The sequence below is a fragment of the Molossus molossus genome, unplaced genomic scaffold (genome assembly GCF_014108415.1).
Source record: "Molossus molossus isolate mMolMol1 unplaced genomic scaffold, mMolMol1.p scaffold_m16_p_21, whole genome shotgun sequence".
Taxonomy (NCBI): domain Eukaryota; kingdom Metazoa; phylum Chordata; class Mammalia; order Chiroptera; family Molossidae; genus Molossus; species Molossus molossus.
The window spans coordinates 35,791,555-35,807,335 of NW_023425357.1; the positions used below are offsets into that span (position 1 = coordinate 35,791,555).

General features: G+C 39.8%; 1 protein-coding gene across 2 annotated transcripts in view; it reads right to left on the reverse strand.

The window, feature by feature from the left end:
- TANGO6 (transport and golgi organization 6 homolog) overlaps positions 1-15,781 on the reverse strand; it is a 206,405-nt gene that overhangs the window by 108,478 nt on the left and 82,146 nt on the right. Inside the window, exon 15 of one of the 2 annotated variants that reach the window (XM_036275428.1) lies at positions 13,629-13,727. The exons of the other annotated variant lie outside the window; for it this stretch is intronic. Coding sequence (XP_036131321.1) covers positions 13,702-13,727 — 26 coding nt within the window. The 3' untranslated portion in view covers positions 13,629-13,701. Of the gene's footprint in view, positions 1-13,628; positions 13,728-15,781 lie in introns of those variants that run through there. 2 annotated transcript variants of the gene reach the window in all.

Below are 15,781 nucleotides of genomic sequence, written 5' to 3' on the forward strand. Positions count from 1 at the left end.
TTATTTTTTTAACTTTTATTAATTTATTTTTGTTACAGATGTTTCTCCTTTCCCCCTCCCCTAGACACCCTCCTCCCCATTCTGCTGCGCCACCCCCCTCAGCATTGTTGTCTATGTCCATTGGTTATGCATACATGCATATAAATTCTTTGGAAATGAAGGGTAATGTAGGCTGCTTGCTCTTTAGTTTAGGAGAGAAAGGTAAGAGCAGGGTGCCCCTCCAGCTGTTACATCAAAGTAGTTCCACTAAAATAAATTGATTCCTTAAAGAATAAAGGAATATTCTAAAGATAAGTCTAATGAAGAACTTGCTATTTTACTTGTGAGCTCTCTCACTATTTTATCCTCCTTAAGTGGCCTTCAAATTCCAACTTTACTAAAGAAAGGGTGACTCCAGGGCAAAATTTAAATAGCTGCTCTTATAGATCCTCTAGAAAAAAAATTAACAAGGAAAAAGAGACTCTAAATGATGCACTAGATCAAATGGATTTAATAGATACCTACAGAGAATTACACCCCAAAACTGCAGAATTCACGTTCTTCTCAAGTGCACATGGAACATTCTTAAAAACAGATCACATGTTAGGACATAAACTAAGTCTCTACAAGTTCAAGAAGACTAAAATCATCAAGCATCTTCTCAGATCACAATGGCATGAAACTAGAAATTAATTACAACAAAAACACACAAAGACATTTGAACCCATGGAGGCTAAATGGCATGTTATTAAACAATGAATGGGTTGCCAAGGAGATCAAGGAAGAAATTAAAAACTTCCTGGAAACCAATGAAAATGAACACACAACAACACAAGACCTATGGGATGCAGCAAAAGCAGTCCTGAGGGGGAAGTTCATAGATAGCACTACAGGCCTACCTCAAGAAGCAAGAAAAATTTCTAATTGACAAACCTCACAACTTAAAGAACTAGAAAGCAAATAAAAAGAAAACCCCAGAGCAAGTAGAAGGAAAGAAATAGTAAAGCTCAGAGCAGAAATAAACAACATGGAGACAGAAACAACGACAACAACAACAAAAACAATTCAAAAGATCAATGAAACAAAGAGCTGGTTCTTTGAAAATATAAACAAGATTGATGGACCCTTAGCTAGACTCACCGAAAAACTAAGAGAAAGGACCCAAATAAACAAAATCTGAAATGAAAGAGAAGTAGCAACTGACACTACAGTAATACAAAGGATTGTTAACCAATACTATGAACAATTATACCGCAACAAATTGGACCTAAGTGAAATGGACAAATTTCTAGAAATACATAGTCTCCCAAAACTGAACCAGGAAGAGATAGAAAACTTGAACAGACCAATAACAACTAAGGAAACTGAAGATGTAATCAAGACTCTCCAGCAAACAAAAGCCCAGGCCTGGACAGCTTCACCAGGGAGTTTTACCGAACATTCAAAGAACTAACACCCATTCTCCTCAAACTATTCCAAAAAATTCAAGAAGAAGGAAGACTTCCAAACTTGTTTTATGAAGCCAGCATAATTCTAATTCCAAAACCAGATAAAGACACTACAAAGAAAGAAAACTACAGGCCAATACCCCTGATGAACACAGATGCCAAAATTCTTAACAAAATATTAGCGAATCGGATCCAGCAATACATTAAAAAAAATTATTCACCATGGCCAAGTGGGATTCATTCCAGGGATGCAAGGCTGGTACAATATTTGCAAATCAATAAACATGATACATCACATAAATAAAATGAAAGATAAAAACCAAATGATCATATCAATAGATGCTGAAAAAGCATTCGACAAAATCCAGCACCCATTTCTGATAAAAACGCTCAGCAATGTGGGAATAGAGGGATCATATTTCGACATAATAAAGGCCATATATGAAAAACCTATAGCCAACATCATACTAAATGGGCAAATACTAAAAGCATTTCCTTTAAGAACAGGAACAAGACAGGGATGCCCACTTTCACCACTCTTTTTTTTGGTACGTGCCCCTAGCGGGAACCAAACCCAGGACTCTCAAGTCCGCAGGCCAACACTCCAGCCGCTGAGCCAAACCAGCCAGGGCTCACCACTCTTATTTAACATAGTACTGGAAGCCTTAGCCACAGCAATTAGACATGAAGAAAAAATAAAAGGGATCCAAATTGGAAAGGAGGAAGTGTGAAACTGTCAATATTTGCAGATGACATTATATTGTATACAGAAAACCCCAAAGACTCCATCAAAAATCTACTCGATTTAATAAACAAATTTGGCAAGGTAGCAGTATACAAAATTAACATCAAGAAATCAACAGCATTCTTATACACCAATAATGAACTTACAAAAAGAGAAACAAACAAACAAACAAAAATCCCATTTACCATTGCAGAAAAAAAAATTACTATACCTAGGAATAAACCTGACCAAAGAAGTAAAGGACCTATTTGCAGAAAACTACAGGTCATTGAAAAAATAAATAAAGGAAGATATAAAAATATGGAAGCAAATACCTTGCTCATGGATTGGAAGAATTAACATCATTCAAATGTCCATACTACCCAAAGCAATCTAAAGATTCAATGCAATCCCCATCAAAATACCAACAACATATTTCACAGAACTAGAACAAATACTTCAAAAGTTCATATGGAACCAAAAAAGACCCCGAACGCCACAGCAATCTTGAAAGAGAAGGACAAAGTTGGAGGGATCACAATACCGGATATCAGGTTTTACTACAAAGCCATTGTAATCAAAACAGCCTGGTACTGACACAAGAACAGGCATATAGATCAGTGGAACAGAACAGAGAACTTGGAAATTGACCCAAGACATTATGCTCAATTAATATTTGACAAAAGTGGCAAGAGCATACAATGCAGTAAAGACAGCCTCTTCAATAAATGGTGTTGGGAAAATTGGACAGCTACATGCAAAAAACTGAAACTAGACCATCAACTTACACCACACAGAAGAATAAACTCAAAATGGATAAAAGACTTAAATGTGACTCATGAATCCATTAAAATCCTAGAAGAAAATGTAGGCAATAAATTTTCAGACATCATCCGCAGCAGAATTTTCACCGATACAACGCCTAAGGCAAGAGGAACAAAAGAAAAAATGAACACATGGGACTACATCAGACTAAAAAGCTTCTGCACAGCAAAAGAAACAACCATCAAAATGGAAAGGGAACCCACTATATGGGAGAGCATAACTGTCAACGATACATCAGATAAGGAGTAAATTTCCAAAATATATAGAGTGCTCATACAACTCAACAAAAAGAAGACAAAGAACCCAATTAAAAAATGGTCAGAGGACCAAAATAGACCTCTCCAAAAAGGACATACAAATGGCCAAGAGACATATGAAAAAATGCTCAGTGTCACTAATCATCAGAGAGATGCAAATTAAAACAACTGTAAGGTATCACCTCACACCTGCCAGAATGGCTGCCATCAACAAATCATCAAACAACAAGTGCTGGTGAGGGTGTGGAGAAAAGGGGACTCTAGTACACAACTGTTGGGAATGCAGATTGGTGCAGCCACTATGGAAAAGAATATGGTGTTTCCTCAAAAAATTAAAAATTGATCTGCCATTTGACCCAGTGATCCCACTTCTAGCAATATAGCCTAAGATACCTGAAATACCAATCAGAAAGAATATATGTACCCCTATGTTCACAGCAGCACTATTTACAATTGGTAAGATTTGGAAACAGCCCAAGTGTCCATCAGTAGATGAGTGGATAAAAAAGCAGTGGTACATATATATACACAATGGAATACTATGCAGCTGTAAGAAAGAAAGCTCTCTTATCCTTTGAGATGACATGAAGGAACCTGGGGAGCATTATGCTAAGCAAAATAAGCCAATCAGAGGAAAAAAAAATACCATATGATCTCACTTATTTGTGGAATATAATGAACAAAATAAGCTGATGAACAAAATAAACTCAGAGACATAGAAAGGAGTACGTTTCAGACTGACAGACCTCAGAGAAGGGGGCTGGGGGGGGGGTGGATGATATAAACCAAAGAACTTATATGCATGTATGCATAACCAATGGACATAGACAACAATGTTGGGGTGGGGTGGGGGGCAGGATGGGGAGGAGGGTGTCTAGGGTGGGGGGAAAAGGAGAAACATCTGTAATAAAAATAAATTCATAAAATTGAAAAAAATAAATAAATAGCTGCTCTTTAGGGAAGCTACTTACACCTTCTTAATGCTTTATAGACATTTAAGCAACTGACACTAACCCAAGGTATCTCACAGTTGCCCTTTTGGTAGTGAATTTGACTTTGTGACAGCTGGCTTAATATGCATAGAGAGGTAAAGGATTTGAAATGAGCTCTGGAAGCCAAGAAATTAAAAATTATTTAATGTTTAGCTGAAAATGTCAGGATCTATTGGTTCCATGGATTAATTTTACTACCTGCAAAATTTGACAAAGGTAAGAAAATGGAGTGGAGAGAGGAGGGAAGTACAGAGAGGGAGTGATAATAGCCTTGGCTCTGGAGTTGACTCCAGGCTCCATCATTTATTGGTTGGCTTTTTAAAGGTAACAACCTATGAGCTTTGGTTCCTTTGTCTGAAAAATGGGGAGATATATTGACTCTTATGGGGCTATGGCAAGAGGTAAATGAAATAATGTTAAGTAACACCTAATATCTGGTTGGTGCACAGCAAATCATGAGTGAAAATAAGAACAAAGGAAATATAATAACTATCAACAAGCATCAAATCCAAGAAGCCCATCACCAAGACATTACTGGTGGGCTGGTAACAAGCCTTTAAAGGCTCCCTAGAGCCCACAGAAAAGCTGTTATCTTGGCATTCCAACAGCTTCTGCACTCCAACCCAATCCCACCTTCCCCTTCACACCCACTTTCCTTCACTAACAACCTGAACTGCCTACCTTCCTTCATACTTGCCCCACTCTTGAACATCTTCCTACCTTTGCTTTTCTTTCAGCCTTAATCCATCACTCCTTCTGTACATGTCTAAATCCTGCCTATCCACACTTCAGTGACCTAAGAGCTCAATGAAAAACTACTGTTCTCAATTTTTAAATGCATAATTCGGTGGTTTTTAGTATATTTTACAAGGTTGTGCAATGATCACTATCTAATTCCAAAACATTTCATCAGTCCCCAAAAGGAATCTCATACCATTATCGGTCACTCCCCATCCCTCTCTCCTCCCATAGGCTGGCAACAACTAATCTACCTTCTATTTCTATGGATCTGCCTATTCTGGATATCTCATATGACTGGAATCATACAATATGTAGTCTTTTGTGTCTGACTTCTTTCACTTACCATGTTTTCAAGGTTCATCCATTTTGTAGCATGTATCAGTACTTCATTCCTTTTTATTGCCAAATAATATTCTATTGTATAGCCATAGCACATTTTATTTATCCATTCACTGGGTGATGGATATTTAGTTGTTTCTATTTTTTGGCTATTATTAATAAGGCTGTGATAAGCATTCACAAATAAGCTTTTATATGGACATATGTTTTCATTTCTCTTGGGTACATATCTAAGAGTGGAATTGGTGGGTCACATGGTAGCTTTTTAACTTTTTGAAAACCATCAGACTGTTTTCCAGAGCAGCTGCACCATTTCACATTTCCACCAGCAGTGCACTGTGCCCTCCTAATCTGTATTATTTTAGAATAAGTTATTTTTTTAATTTTTATGTTTTATATTGATTTTTTTGTTTTTTGTTTTTTTATCCTCACCCGAGGACATTTTTCCATTTTTGTTCAGGTAGAGTGGGAGGGAGAGAGAGGAACAGAGAGAGAGAGAGAAACATCGACGTGAAAGGAACACATCGAGTGGCTGCCACCCGCACAACCGACCAGGGCCAGGGACAAACTGCAACCGAGGTACGCGCCCTTAGCGGGAACCGAACCCGGGTCTCTCAGGACCGCAGGCCTACGCTCTAACTGCTGAACCAAACCGGCCAGGGCTTTATTGATTTTTTAAAGAGAGAGGGAGAGAGAGAGACATCGATTGACTGCCTCCTGCATGCCCCCTACTGGGGATCAAGCCCACAAGCTGGACATGTGCCCTGATTGGAAATCAAACTGGAACCTCTCAGACCATGGGACGATGCTCAATACACTGACCCACACTAGCCGGGCTAACTTAAGTTATTTCTAAATGTCATTTATTGGCATGAGATATGCAACAAATATCAAAAGTTCTATACAGAGAACTACATGTTTACATAAGTCATGATCTCAATCAACTACATAAATCCCAGGATTGACTTCTGAAGCCTCTTTCCTGATACTCCTAAAATGATGCTTATGCCCTCAGTGCTGAAACAATGACCATTAGCAGGAAACAGGGCAGGCAGTGTGAGGCAGCATACTTTCATATTTCCACAAATGGAATATGAGTTTCAAAGATACATATAGACTGCTTAAAATATAATACTGTCCACACTGCCAAATGAGCAACCTCCCCCCCGCCACACACACACAAAATCACACAAATATGAAGTCAGCATATTATTAAGTTATAGAAAGGGTTGATTTATAGTGAAACTATTTCCCATAGGTAGGCCGGTTCTCCTATACCTAAAACCATCTGAAAACTTATCTCTTGTACCTTGGAAACAGGAACAATGTGGGCACTAGGATTATTTTTCCCTGTGGCAAAAGCACAGTCTTCAGAGCCAAAGAGATTTAAGACTCAAATCTTGAATGCTGACACTTAGTATCTGTGCTACTTTGAGTCAGTTTCTTAATCTTGTTGAGCCTTATTTCCCTCACCTGATAGATAGGAATAATAATTCCTGACTTTCAGGGTTGCTGTTATTGGCACATAACAGGCACTCGATAAATGGTAACTTTCACAGAACTTATTGCCATTTCTCTTATATGGCGATTATCCAGGGCTATCTTGGAAAGTGAAAATAACAAAATTTGAAGTGGCCAATTCATTATCTACTTACAGGTAAAAGTACTAAACTGCTTAATATTCTAATGCAAATCTGAATGCACCAATCTTCAACTGACAGAGGAAAACACTGGAGAGATATTTCAAAAATAAAGCTAATGTAAAACTCAAGTGTACTGGGCTTTGAAATGCAACCTCTGACTTGAGGGGGAAGGCATCATATATACCACGGGATCTGTTGTAAGACAAGGTGCAGTGAATTGAGAATCCCTGGAAAATCGGTCTAGTGGCAGCTTCATCACTCTCCCAGCTTTTGTGACTGTAGGCAAGTCAATTCATTTATAAAAGGATTATAATATCTGCTTTTATTATATTTCAGAACTGTTGACAGAATCAGATCTTTTTTTTTTTTTAAATCACCACCCGAGGATATTTGCCATTTATCTCAGATAGAGGGGGGTGAAGAAGAGAGAGAGAAACATCGATGTGAGAGCAACACATTGACTTGTTGCCTACAGCACAACCCCAACCAGGGCCGGGGACAAACCACAACCAAGGTACGTGCCCTTGACTGGAATCAAACCCAAGACTCTTTGGTCTGCAGGCCATGTTGTAACTGTTGACCCAAGCTGGCTAGGGAAGAATCAGATCTTTGTAGATGATTAAGCATTATTCAATTTTAATAAATGTTATTGATAATCATAATCATAATATCTGCTTTGCTTTTTATTTTTATTTTTTTAAATCTTTATTGTTGAATGTATAACAGATGTTCCACATTTTTCCCCCATTGACCCCCTCCTCCACATTCCCACCCCCCTCCCGCCTTTTCCCATACTATTGTCTGTGTCCATTGGTTATGCATATAAGTTCTTTGGTTTATTTCTTCCCATCCCCCAACCCCTTTCCCTTTGAGGTTTGTCAGTCTAGCAACCCATTTGTACTTCTTAATCTCTTCACCTTTTTCACCCATTCCCCCAACCCCCTCCCACCTGGCAACCAACAAAATGTTCTCTGTATCTACGAGAATGTTTCTGTTCTGCTTGTTCATTTTGTTTGTAGATTCCATTGTCGATAGATATGTATTCATTGCCATTTTGTTTGCTCATGTATTTTATCTTTTTCTTCAAAAAGACCCTTCATCATTTCATATACTAACGGTTTGGTGGTGATGAACTCCTTTCACTTTTTCTTGTCTGGGAAACTTTATATGGCCATCGATTCTAAATGACAGCTTTGCAGGATAGAGTAATCTTGGTTGTAGGTTCTTGCTTTTCATCACTCTGAATATTTCTTGCCGCTCCCTTCTGGCCTGCAAAGTTTCTTTTGAGAAATCAGCTGACAGCCTTATGGAAACTCCTTTGTAGGTAACTAACTGCTTTTTTCTTGCTGCGTTTAAGATTCTGTCTTTAACATTTTGCATTTTGATGATGATGTGTCTTGGTGTGGGCCTCTTGGGGTTCATCTCGTTTGGGACTCTGTGCTTCCTGGACTTGTATGTCTGTTTCCTTCACCAAGTTAGGGAAGTTTTCTGCCATTATTGTTTCAAACAGGTTTTCGATTTCTTGTTCTTTCTCTTCTCCTTCTGGCACCCCCAAGATGTGAATGTTGGCACGCTTGAAGTTGTCCCAGAGGCTCCTTACACTATCCTCATTTTTTGGATTCTTTTTTCTTTTTGCTGTTCTGATTGGGTGTTTTTTGCTTCTTTATATTCCAAATCAATGGTTTGCTTCTTGGATTTACGTACTCTACTATTGAATCTGTGTAAATTATTCTTTATTTCAGTTAATGCCTCCTTCATTTCTGACTGGTCCTTTTTTTAAAAAATTAATTAATTAATTAATTTTTGTTACAGATGTTCCCCCCCCCCACTGATTCCCCCTCCCCTTCCCTCCCTGCCCTGTCCCCGCTTTGTTGTCCATGTCCATTGTTCATGCATAAATGCATACAAGTTCGGTGGTTTATCTCTCCCCCACCACCCCCTCTTCTGGGGATTGTCAGTCTGTACCCCACTTCCACGTCTCTGGGACTATCCCATTCCTCAGACTGTTACGTTCATTATATCCCACAAATCAGTGAGATCATATGATACTTGTCTTTCTCTGTTTGGCTTATTTCACTTAGGATAATACTTTCCAGGTCCCTCCATGTCGTCTCAAAGGATAAGAGATCTTTCTTTCTTACAGCTGCGTAGTACTCCATTGTGTATATGTACCACAACGTTTTTTCCATTCGTCTACTGATGGACACTTGGGATGTTTCCAGATCTTAGCTATTGTAAATAGTGCTGCTATAAACATGGGGGTACATATATTCCTTGTGATTGGTGTTTCAGGCTTCTTAGGGTATATTCCTAAAAGTGGGATCACTGGATCAAATGGAAGTTCAATTTTTAATTTTTTGAGGTAACACCATATTGTTTTCCATAGTGGCTGCACCAGTCTGCATTCCCACCAGCAGTGTGCTAGAGTCCCCTTTTCTCCACACCCTCACCAACACTTGTTTGATCATTTGTTGATGGCGGCCATTCTGACAGGTGTGAGGTGATACCTCATTGTTGTTTTAATTTGCATCTCTCTGATGATTAGTGATGTTAAGCATTTCTTCATATGTCTCTTAGCCATTTGTATGTCCTGTTTGGAGAGGTATCTATTTAGTTCCTCTGCCCATTTTTTAATTGGGTTCTGTCTTCCTTTTGTTGAGCTGACTGGTCCTTTTTTATGCTCTTGAGGCCCTCACTAAGTTCGCTGAGGTTCTCACTAAGTTCATTGAGCATCCTTATAAGCAGTATTTTGAACTCAGCATCTGTTAGGTTGCTTATCTCCATTTCGCTTAGTTCTTTTCTTGGGGTTTTGTTCTGTTCTTTCATTTGAGACCTGTTTCTTTGTCTCCTCATTTTGGCTGCCTCCCTAATTTTGTTTCTGTGAATTACTTAACGAGAGGTATGGGGCTATCTGAGACCAAATGCTGCTTGTTTGAGAGAATTTAGGAAAACCTGAAGCAGGATCCAAGATAGGCCAATCCTATGATTAAGCAACTGGCAACAGCTTGGGTGGGCCTAAAAGTTGGCTGGGGCAGGGCCTCAAAGAATCAACAGGGCAGGGCAACCAGTGTGAGCCAGGTTGCTGGAGTCCCAGATATGGTGGCTCTCTGCAGCCCCAGGGAAGGGCTCACCAAAGGAACAAAGGACTCTGACAGCTAATCTGTCCAGGAGAAAGCCCCCACTCCAGTCCTCACTCCAATGCCAAACAACTCAGTTCTTCCCTGTATGTCTTTGGTGCCCTTCAAGCTGCCTCCTCTCCAAGCTTAGAGGGAGTGAGTCCGATAAGTCTGTGTGCAGGCCCTTTAAGGAGCTGCCTGGGGCTCCAGCCGCATCAGCTTCCCTGAGCCTCAGTTCCTGCCGGTTTTTCCAGCCAGAAATTATGGGGACTTCTCTTCCTGGCACTGGAACCTTGAGTGGGGTGTCTGGTGTGGGATGGGGACCCCTCAGTCTTCAGGGAGGGCCTTCCCAGCCGAAGTGTCCTCCTGATCTTTATCCGCCACACGTGGGTGTGGGACCAGCCCCTCCACCTCCGTCCTCCTACCAGTCTCGATGAGGCTGCTGCTTTAATTTCGTAATTGTAGGACTTCCATTCAGCTTGATTTCAGGTGGTTTTGAATGATGGTTGTTCTGTAGTTTAGTTGTAACTTTGATGTGGTTGTGGGAGGATGTGATACCGTATTTAACCTACGCTGCCATACTGACCAGCTGTTTTGCTTTTAAAAAAGCACAATAGGACCAATTTCTACCATTATTTGAAAAGTTCTTAAGAAGTAATATCGTATTTGGAAAGGAAAAAACAAGATTTGGGGGCCAAGAACAAGGTTCAAATTACTTGCTAAGTAATCTTAGAAAAAGAATTTAACCTATCTCAGAATCTTTAACTATAAAAGGGGAATCTCATATCAAAATGGATCACAGACCTAAATGTAAGAGGTAAAACTATACAACTCTTGGAACAATATACAGAAGTAAATCTTCGATATCTTGGGTTAGGCAATGATTTCTTAGAAATGACACCAAAAGTGCAAGCAATAAATGAGAATATTGATAAGGTGGACTTCATCAAAAGTAAAAAGTTTTGTGCTTTATTTTTATTATTATTATATTATTTTTTTATCCTCACCCGAGGACATTTTTGCATTTATCTTCAGATAGAGCAGGAGGGAGAGAGGAAGGAAGAGAGAGAGAAACATCGATGTGAAAGAGACACATCGAGTGGTTGCCACCCATGCGACCCCATCCGAGGCTAGGGACGTGCCCTTAGCGGGAACTGAACCCGGAACTCTCTGGTCCGCAGGCTGATGCTCTAACTGCTGTGCCAAACAGCCCACGACAAAAGTTTTATTCTTTAAGTGACACCATTAATAAGAGAAAAGGCAACCCATAGAATGGCAGAAAATATCTGCAACTCATATACTTGATAAAAAAACCTGTTTCTAGAATACATAAGGAACTCTTACAACTCAATAATAAAAAGATAACCCTATTTAAAAATGGACAGAGTCCTGGCCAGTTTGGCTCAGCGGTTAGTGTGTCGGTCTGGGGTCCAGAGAGACCCGGGTTCAGCTCCCGCTAAGGGAACGTACCTCAGTTGCAGTTTGTCCCTGGCCCTGGTTGGGTCGTGCGGAAGGCAGCCACTCGATGTGTACCTTTGACATCCATATTTCTCTCTTTCTCTCTCCCACTCTATCTGAACAAAAAACAGAAAAATGTCCTCGGGTGAGGATTTAAAAAAAAAAAATGGACAAAGAATCTAAAAAGATATTTCTTCAAAGAAGAAATACAAATGGACAATAAGCTAACAAAAAGATGCTCAATATCACCCAGCTGGTGCAGCTCAGCGGATTGAGTGTCATCCCGTGAGCCAAGAGATTACTGGTTCGATTCCTAGTCAGTGAACATGCCCAGGTTTTGGTCTCCATCCCCAGGAGGGAGCGCGCAAGAGGCAGGTGATCAATGGTGCTTCTCTCTGATCCATGTTTCTATCTCTCTCTACCTCTCCCATGCTTTGTCTCTAAAACTCAATAAAAACATTTAAGAAAAAAAAAGAGAAATGCTCAATATCATCAGTCATCAGAGAAATGCAAATCAAAATCACAGTGAGATATCACTTCCCACCCACTAATAAGGGAATCAAGCCTTGGCAGGTTTTGTTCAGTGGTTAGAGCATTGGCCTGCGGACCAAAGAATCTCAGGTTCAATTCTGGTCAAGGGCATATATACTTCAGTTTCGGTTTAGTCCCTGGCCCTAGTCGGGTCATGTGGGAGGCAACCAGTCGATCTCTCTCTCTCTCCCCCACCTCCCTCCCACGCTATCTGAAGATAAATGGAAAAATATCCTTGGGTGAAGATTAACAAAAAACAAAAAACAGACAATAACAAGTATTGGCAAGGATGTAGAGAAATTGGAACCTTCATACATTGACAATAGAAAAGTAAAATGGTGCAGTAACTTTGGAAAACAGTTTGGCAGTTTCTCAAAAGGTTAAATGTCGAGTTACCATATTCCACTTGTAGGTGTATATCCAGAAGAAATGAAAACGTATGTCCACATAGCAATTTGTTATACATAATAGCCAAAAGTGAAAATACCCAAATGAACATCAACTGATGGATAAATATAGTTAATCAATACAACCAAATAGCTTTCAGCTTAAAAAGTAATGAACTACCAATTCATGCTACGACATGAATGAACCTCAAAAACATTATATTAAGTAAAAGGAGCTAGACACAAAAAATAACACATTGTATGATTCTATTTATATGAAATGTCCAGAACAGGCAAACCCATAGAAACAAAAAGTAGATGACTGGTTGCCGGAGCTAGGGGGAGTAAGAAATACAAAGTGACTGAAAATGGGTACCAGTTTCCTTTTTGAGACAATGAAAAAGTTCTAAAATTAGATAGTAGTAATAGTTGCACAACTCTCTAAATATACTAAGAACCACTGAATTGCATTTTTTTTTAAATCCTCACCTGAGGACATTTTTTGCATTTATCTTCAGATAGAGCAGAAGGGAGAGAGGGAGGAAGAGAGAGAGAGAGAGAGAGAGAGAGATCAATGTAAGAGAGACACATCAATTGGCTGCCTCCCACACAAACCCAAGCAGGGCCGGGGACAAACTATAACCGAGGTACGTGCCCTTAGCGGGAATAAAACCCGGGACTCTGGTCTGCGGGCTGACACTCTAGCCACTGAGCCAAACCAAACCAGGGCTGAATTGCACATTTTAAATGGGTGAATTTTAGGTATAAAATTATATCTCCAATAAGAAATTTTAAAAACAGGGATAGCCCTGGCCGGTTTGGCTCAGCAGTTAGAGCATCGGCCCACAGACAGAAGGGTCTCAGGTTTGACTCCCGGTCAAGGGCATGTACCTGGGTTGCAGGGCATGTACTTGGGTTGCAGGTTTTATCTCGGTTGGGGTCATGTGGGAGGCAACAATTCTATGTGTCTCTCATATTGATGTTTCTCTCTCCCCGCCCCCCTCCCTCCATTCCATTCTATCCAAAAATCAAAGGAAAAATATCCTTGGGTGAGGATTAACAACAACAATAACAATTAAAAAACGGGATAATGTCTACTTTCCCAAACTACTTCAAGAATTTATAGAGATGGCATATATGAAAGAGATTTACTAAATGCTCACTTATTAATTAGGTGGTACAGAAACCAGGTCAGGACATAAAAGAAATCTTCCCATGTCAAGGACTGGAGATGATAAACTTCGAGGGCTGCATTCCAAATTTCAATGCCAGATCCAATTAGATGGTCCTTCAAGGGATAGAATTATTTTCAGTTAATGGTTTCCCAACTCACTTTATTTGAGGTAGGAATCTGAGAATGAGATAGGGAGTTCAGTCTCTGACAAGTTAAGATTTGTAATCCTGCTCAGTTGAAACACTGTAAAAACAATTTCACCTTGTGTCCACCTTCCCCCCTTCCGGGCCCTTTGCCTTTCCTTTATTTGGCTCTTTTGTTAGAAATGAAAACTCTTCTCTGAAAGGAAGAGGGTGGAAGAGTCAGTGTGATTTGTTTGGGCATGTCAAGATGTCTAGATTCTCTTCACTACACACACTGGCTTACTTCCACCTCCCATGCTTGGCTCAGAGCCTAGGGTTTTTGTTTTTTTCTTTTTTCTTTTTCAATGAGCCAGGTAGTTTTATACAAAGATTCTTTTGACACTAATGGGGATCACTTGCATCCCTGAAATACATCTGTTTCTGGTGTTGCTTTTAAAATGTCCTTTAGCCTAGCTGGTGTTGCTCAATGGATTGAGCGTCATCCCATGCACCGAGAGGGCACCAGTTTGATTCCCGGTCAGGGCACATGCCCAGGTTGTGGGCTCAATCCCCAGTATGGGGCATGCAGGAGGCAGCTGATCAATGTTTCGCTCTCACATCAATGTTTCTAGGTCTCTCCCTTCCTCTGTCTCTAAAAAAGTCAATAAAAAATATATTTAAAACATAAAAAATAAAATGTTCTGCCCTGGCTGGTTTGGCTCAGCAGTTGGAGCATTGGCCTGCGGTCCAAAGAGACCGGGTTCGGTTCCCACTAGGGGAAGGTACCTCGGTTGCAGTTTGTCCCAGGTCCTGGTTGGTCATGCGGGTGGCAGCCACTTGATGTGTCTCTTTCACATAGGTCGATATTTCTCTCTCTCTCTCTCCTCCTCTCTCTCCCTCCCACTCTATTTGAACAAAAGATGGAAAAATGTCCTTGGGTGAGGATTAAAAAAAATAATAAAATAAAATAAATAAAATGTTCTTTAAATAAGAAAGTGATGAGAGGACACATAGCAGATCCACAGTATTATAAATAACCTGACTATTCTATCTTATTTGAAAATATTACTTATTTATTTATTATATGTATTACTAAATACCTATTTCAAAACTGAAATGTGAAAATACCCAAAACATCTAATATAAATTGTGGAACTCTCAAGGACATATTTTAACTCCACTTTTGGAAAAGAGAAGAACTTTCACTTTTTACCTTTAATATTTCCTTGTCATTTAAAATTTTTTTAAACAATACGAATATATAAACTGCTCTGACCGTGTGGCTCAGCTGTTTGGAGCATCGCCCTGTACACCAAAAGGCTACATATCCTGGGGTGAAGATAAAAAAAATATATATTAACGTGTAATAATGATACTAGAACAATGAACAAAACAATATATATAAGGAGTCTAAAAAGGGGAGACATGGAGACACTTAATGGCAACAGTCTAAGATTAGGTCTTCCATTTATAAACTGGATTGTAACTGGAACTCAGCAACTTGGTATATAATTCTCTGCCTGCAGAAGCTGCTACTGAGTATCTGAGGGCAGCTGCTATGAGAACTAAATCAGCCATCTCTTTCTTTTTTTTTTTTATCCTCACCCGAGGACATTTTTCCATTTTTTTGTTCAGATAGAGTGGGAGGAAGAGAGAGGGCGAGAGAGAGAGAGAGAGAGAGAGAGAGAAACATCGACGTGAAAGGGACACATCGAGTGGCTGTTACCCACACAACCAACTAGGGCTGGGGACAAACTGCAACCAAGGTACACGCCCTTAGCAGGAACCGAACCCGGGTCTCTCTGGACCACAGGCCGATGCTCTAACCGCTGAGCCAAACCGGCCAGGGATGCCATCACTTTCTTAAAAGATTGCAGACAATCTTCTATAAAATAAAAATTTAACTCATAGGGAATTTAGTTCTCAGGTTGTTGTGATAGACAGACAGATAATACAAACATACAAAGTTCCTACATCAGGCATCAATAAATATTTGTTGAATGAATGAATTTACGTAATTCCCCATGCCTAGACTGCAAAGTTGGT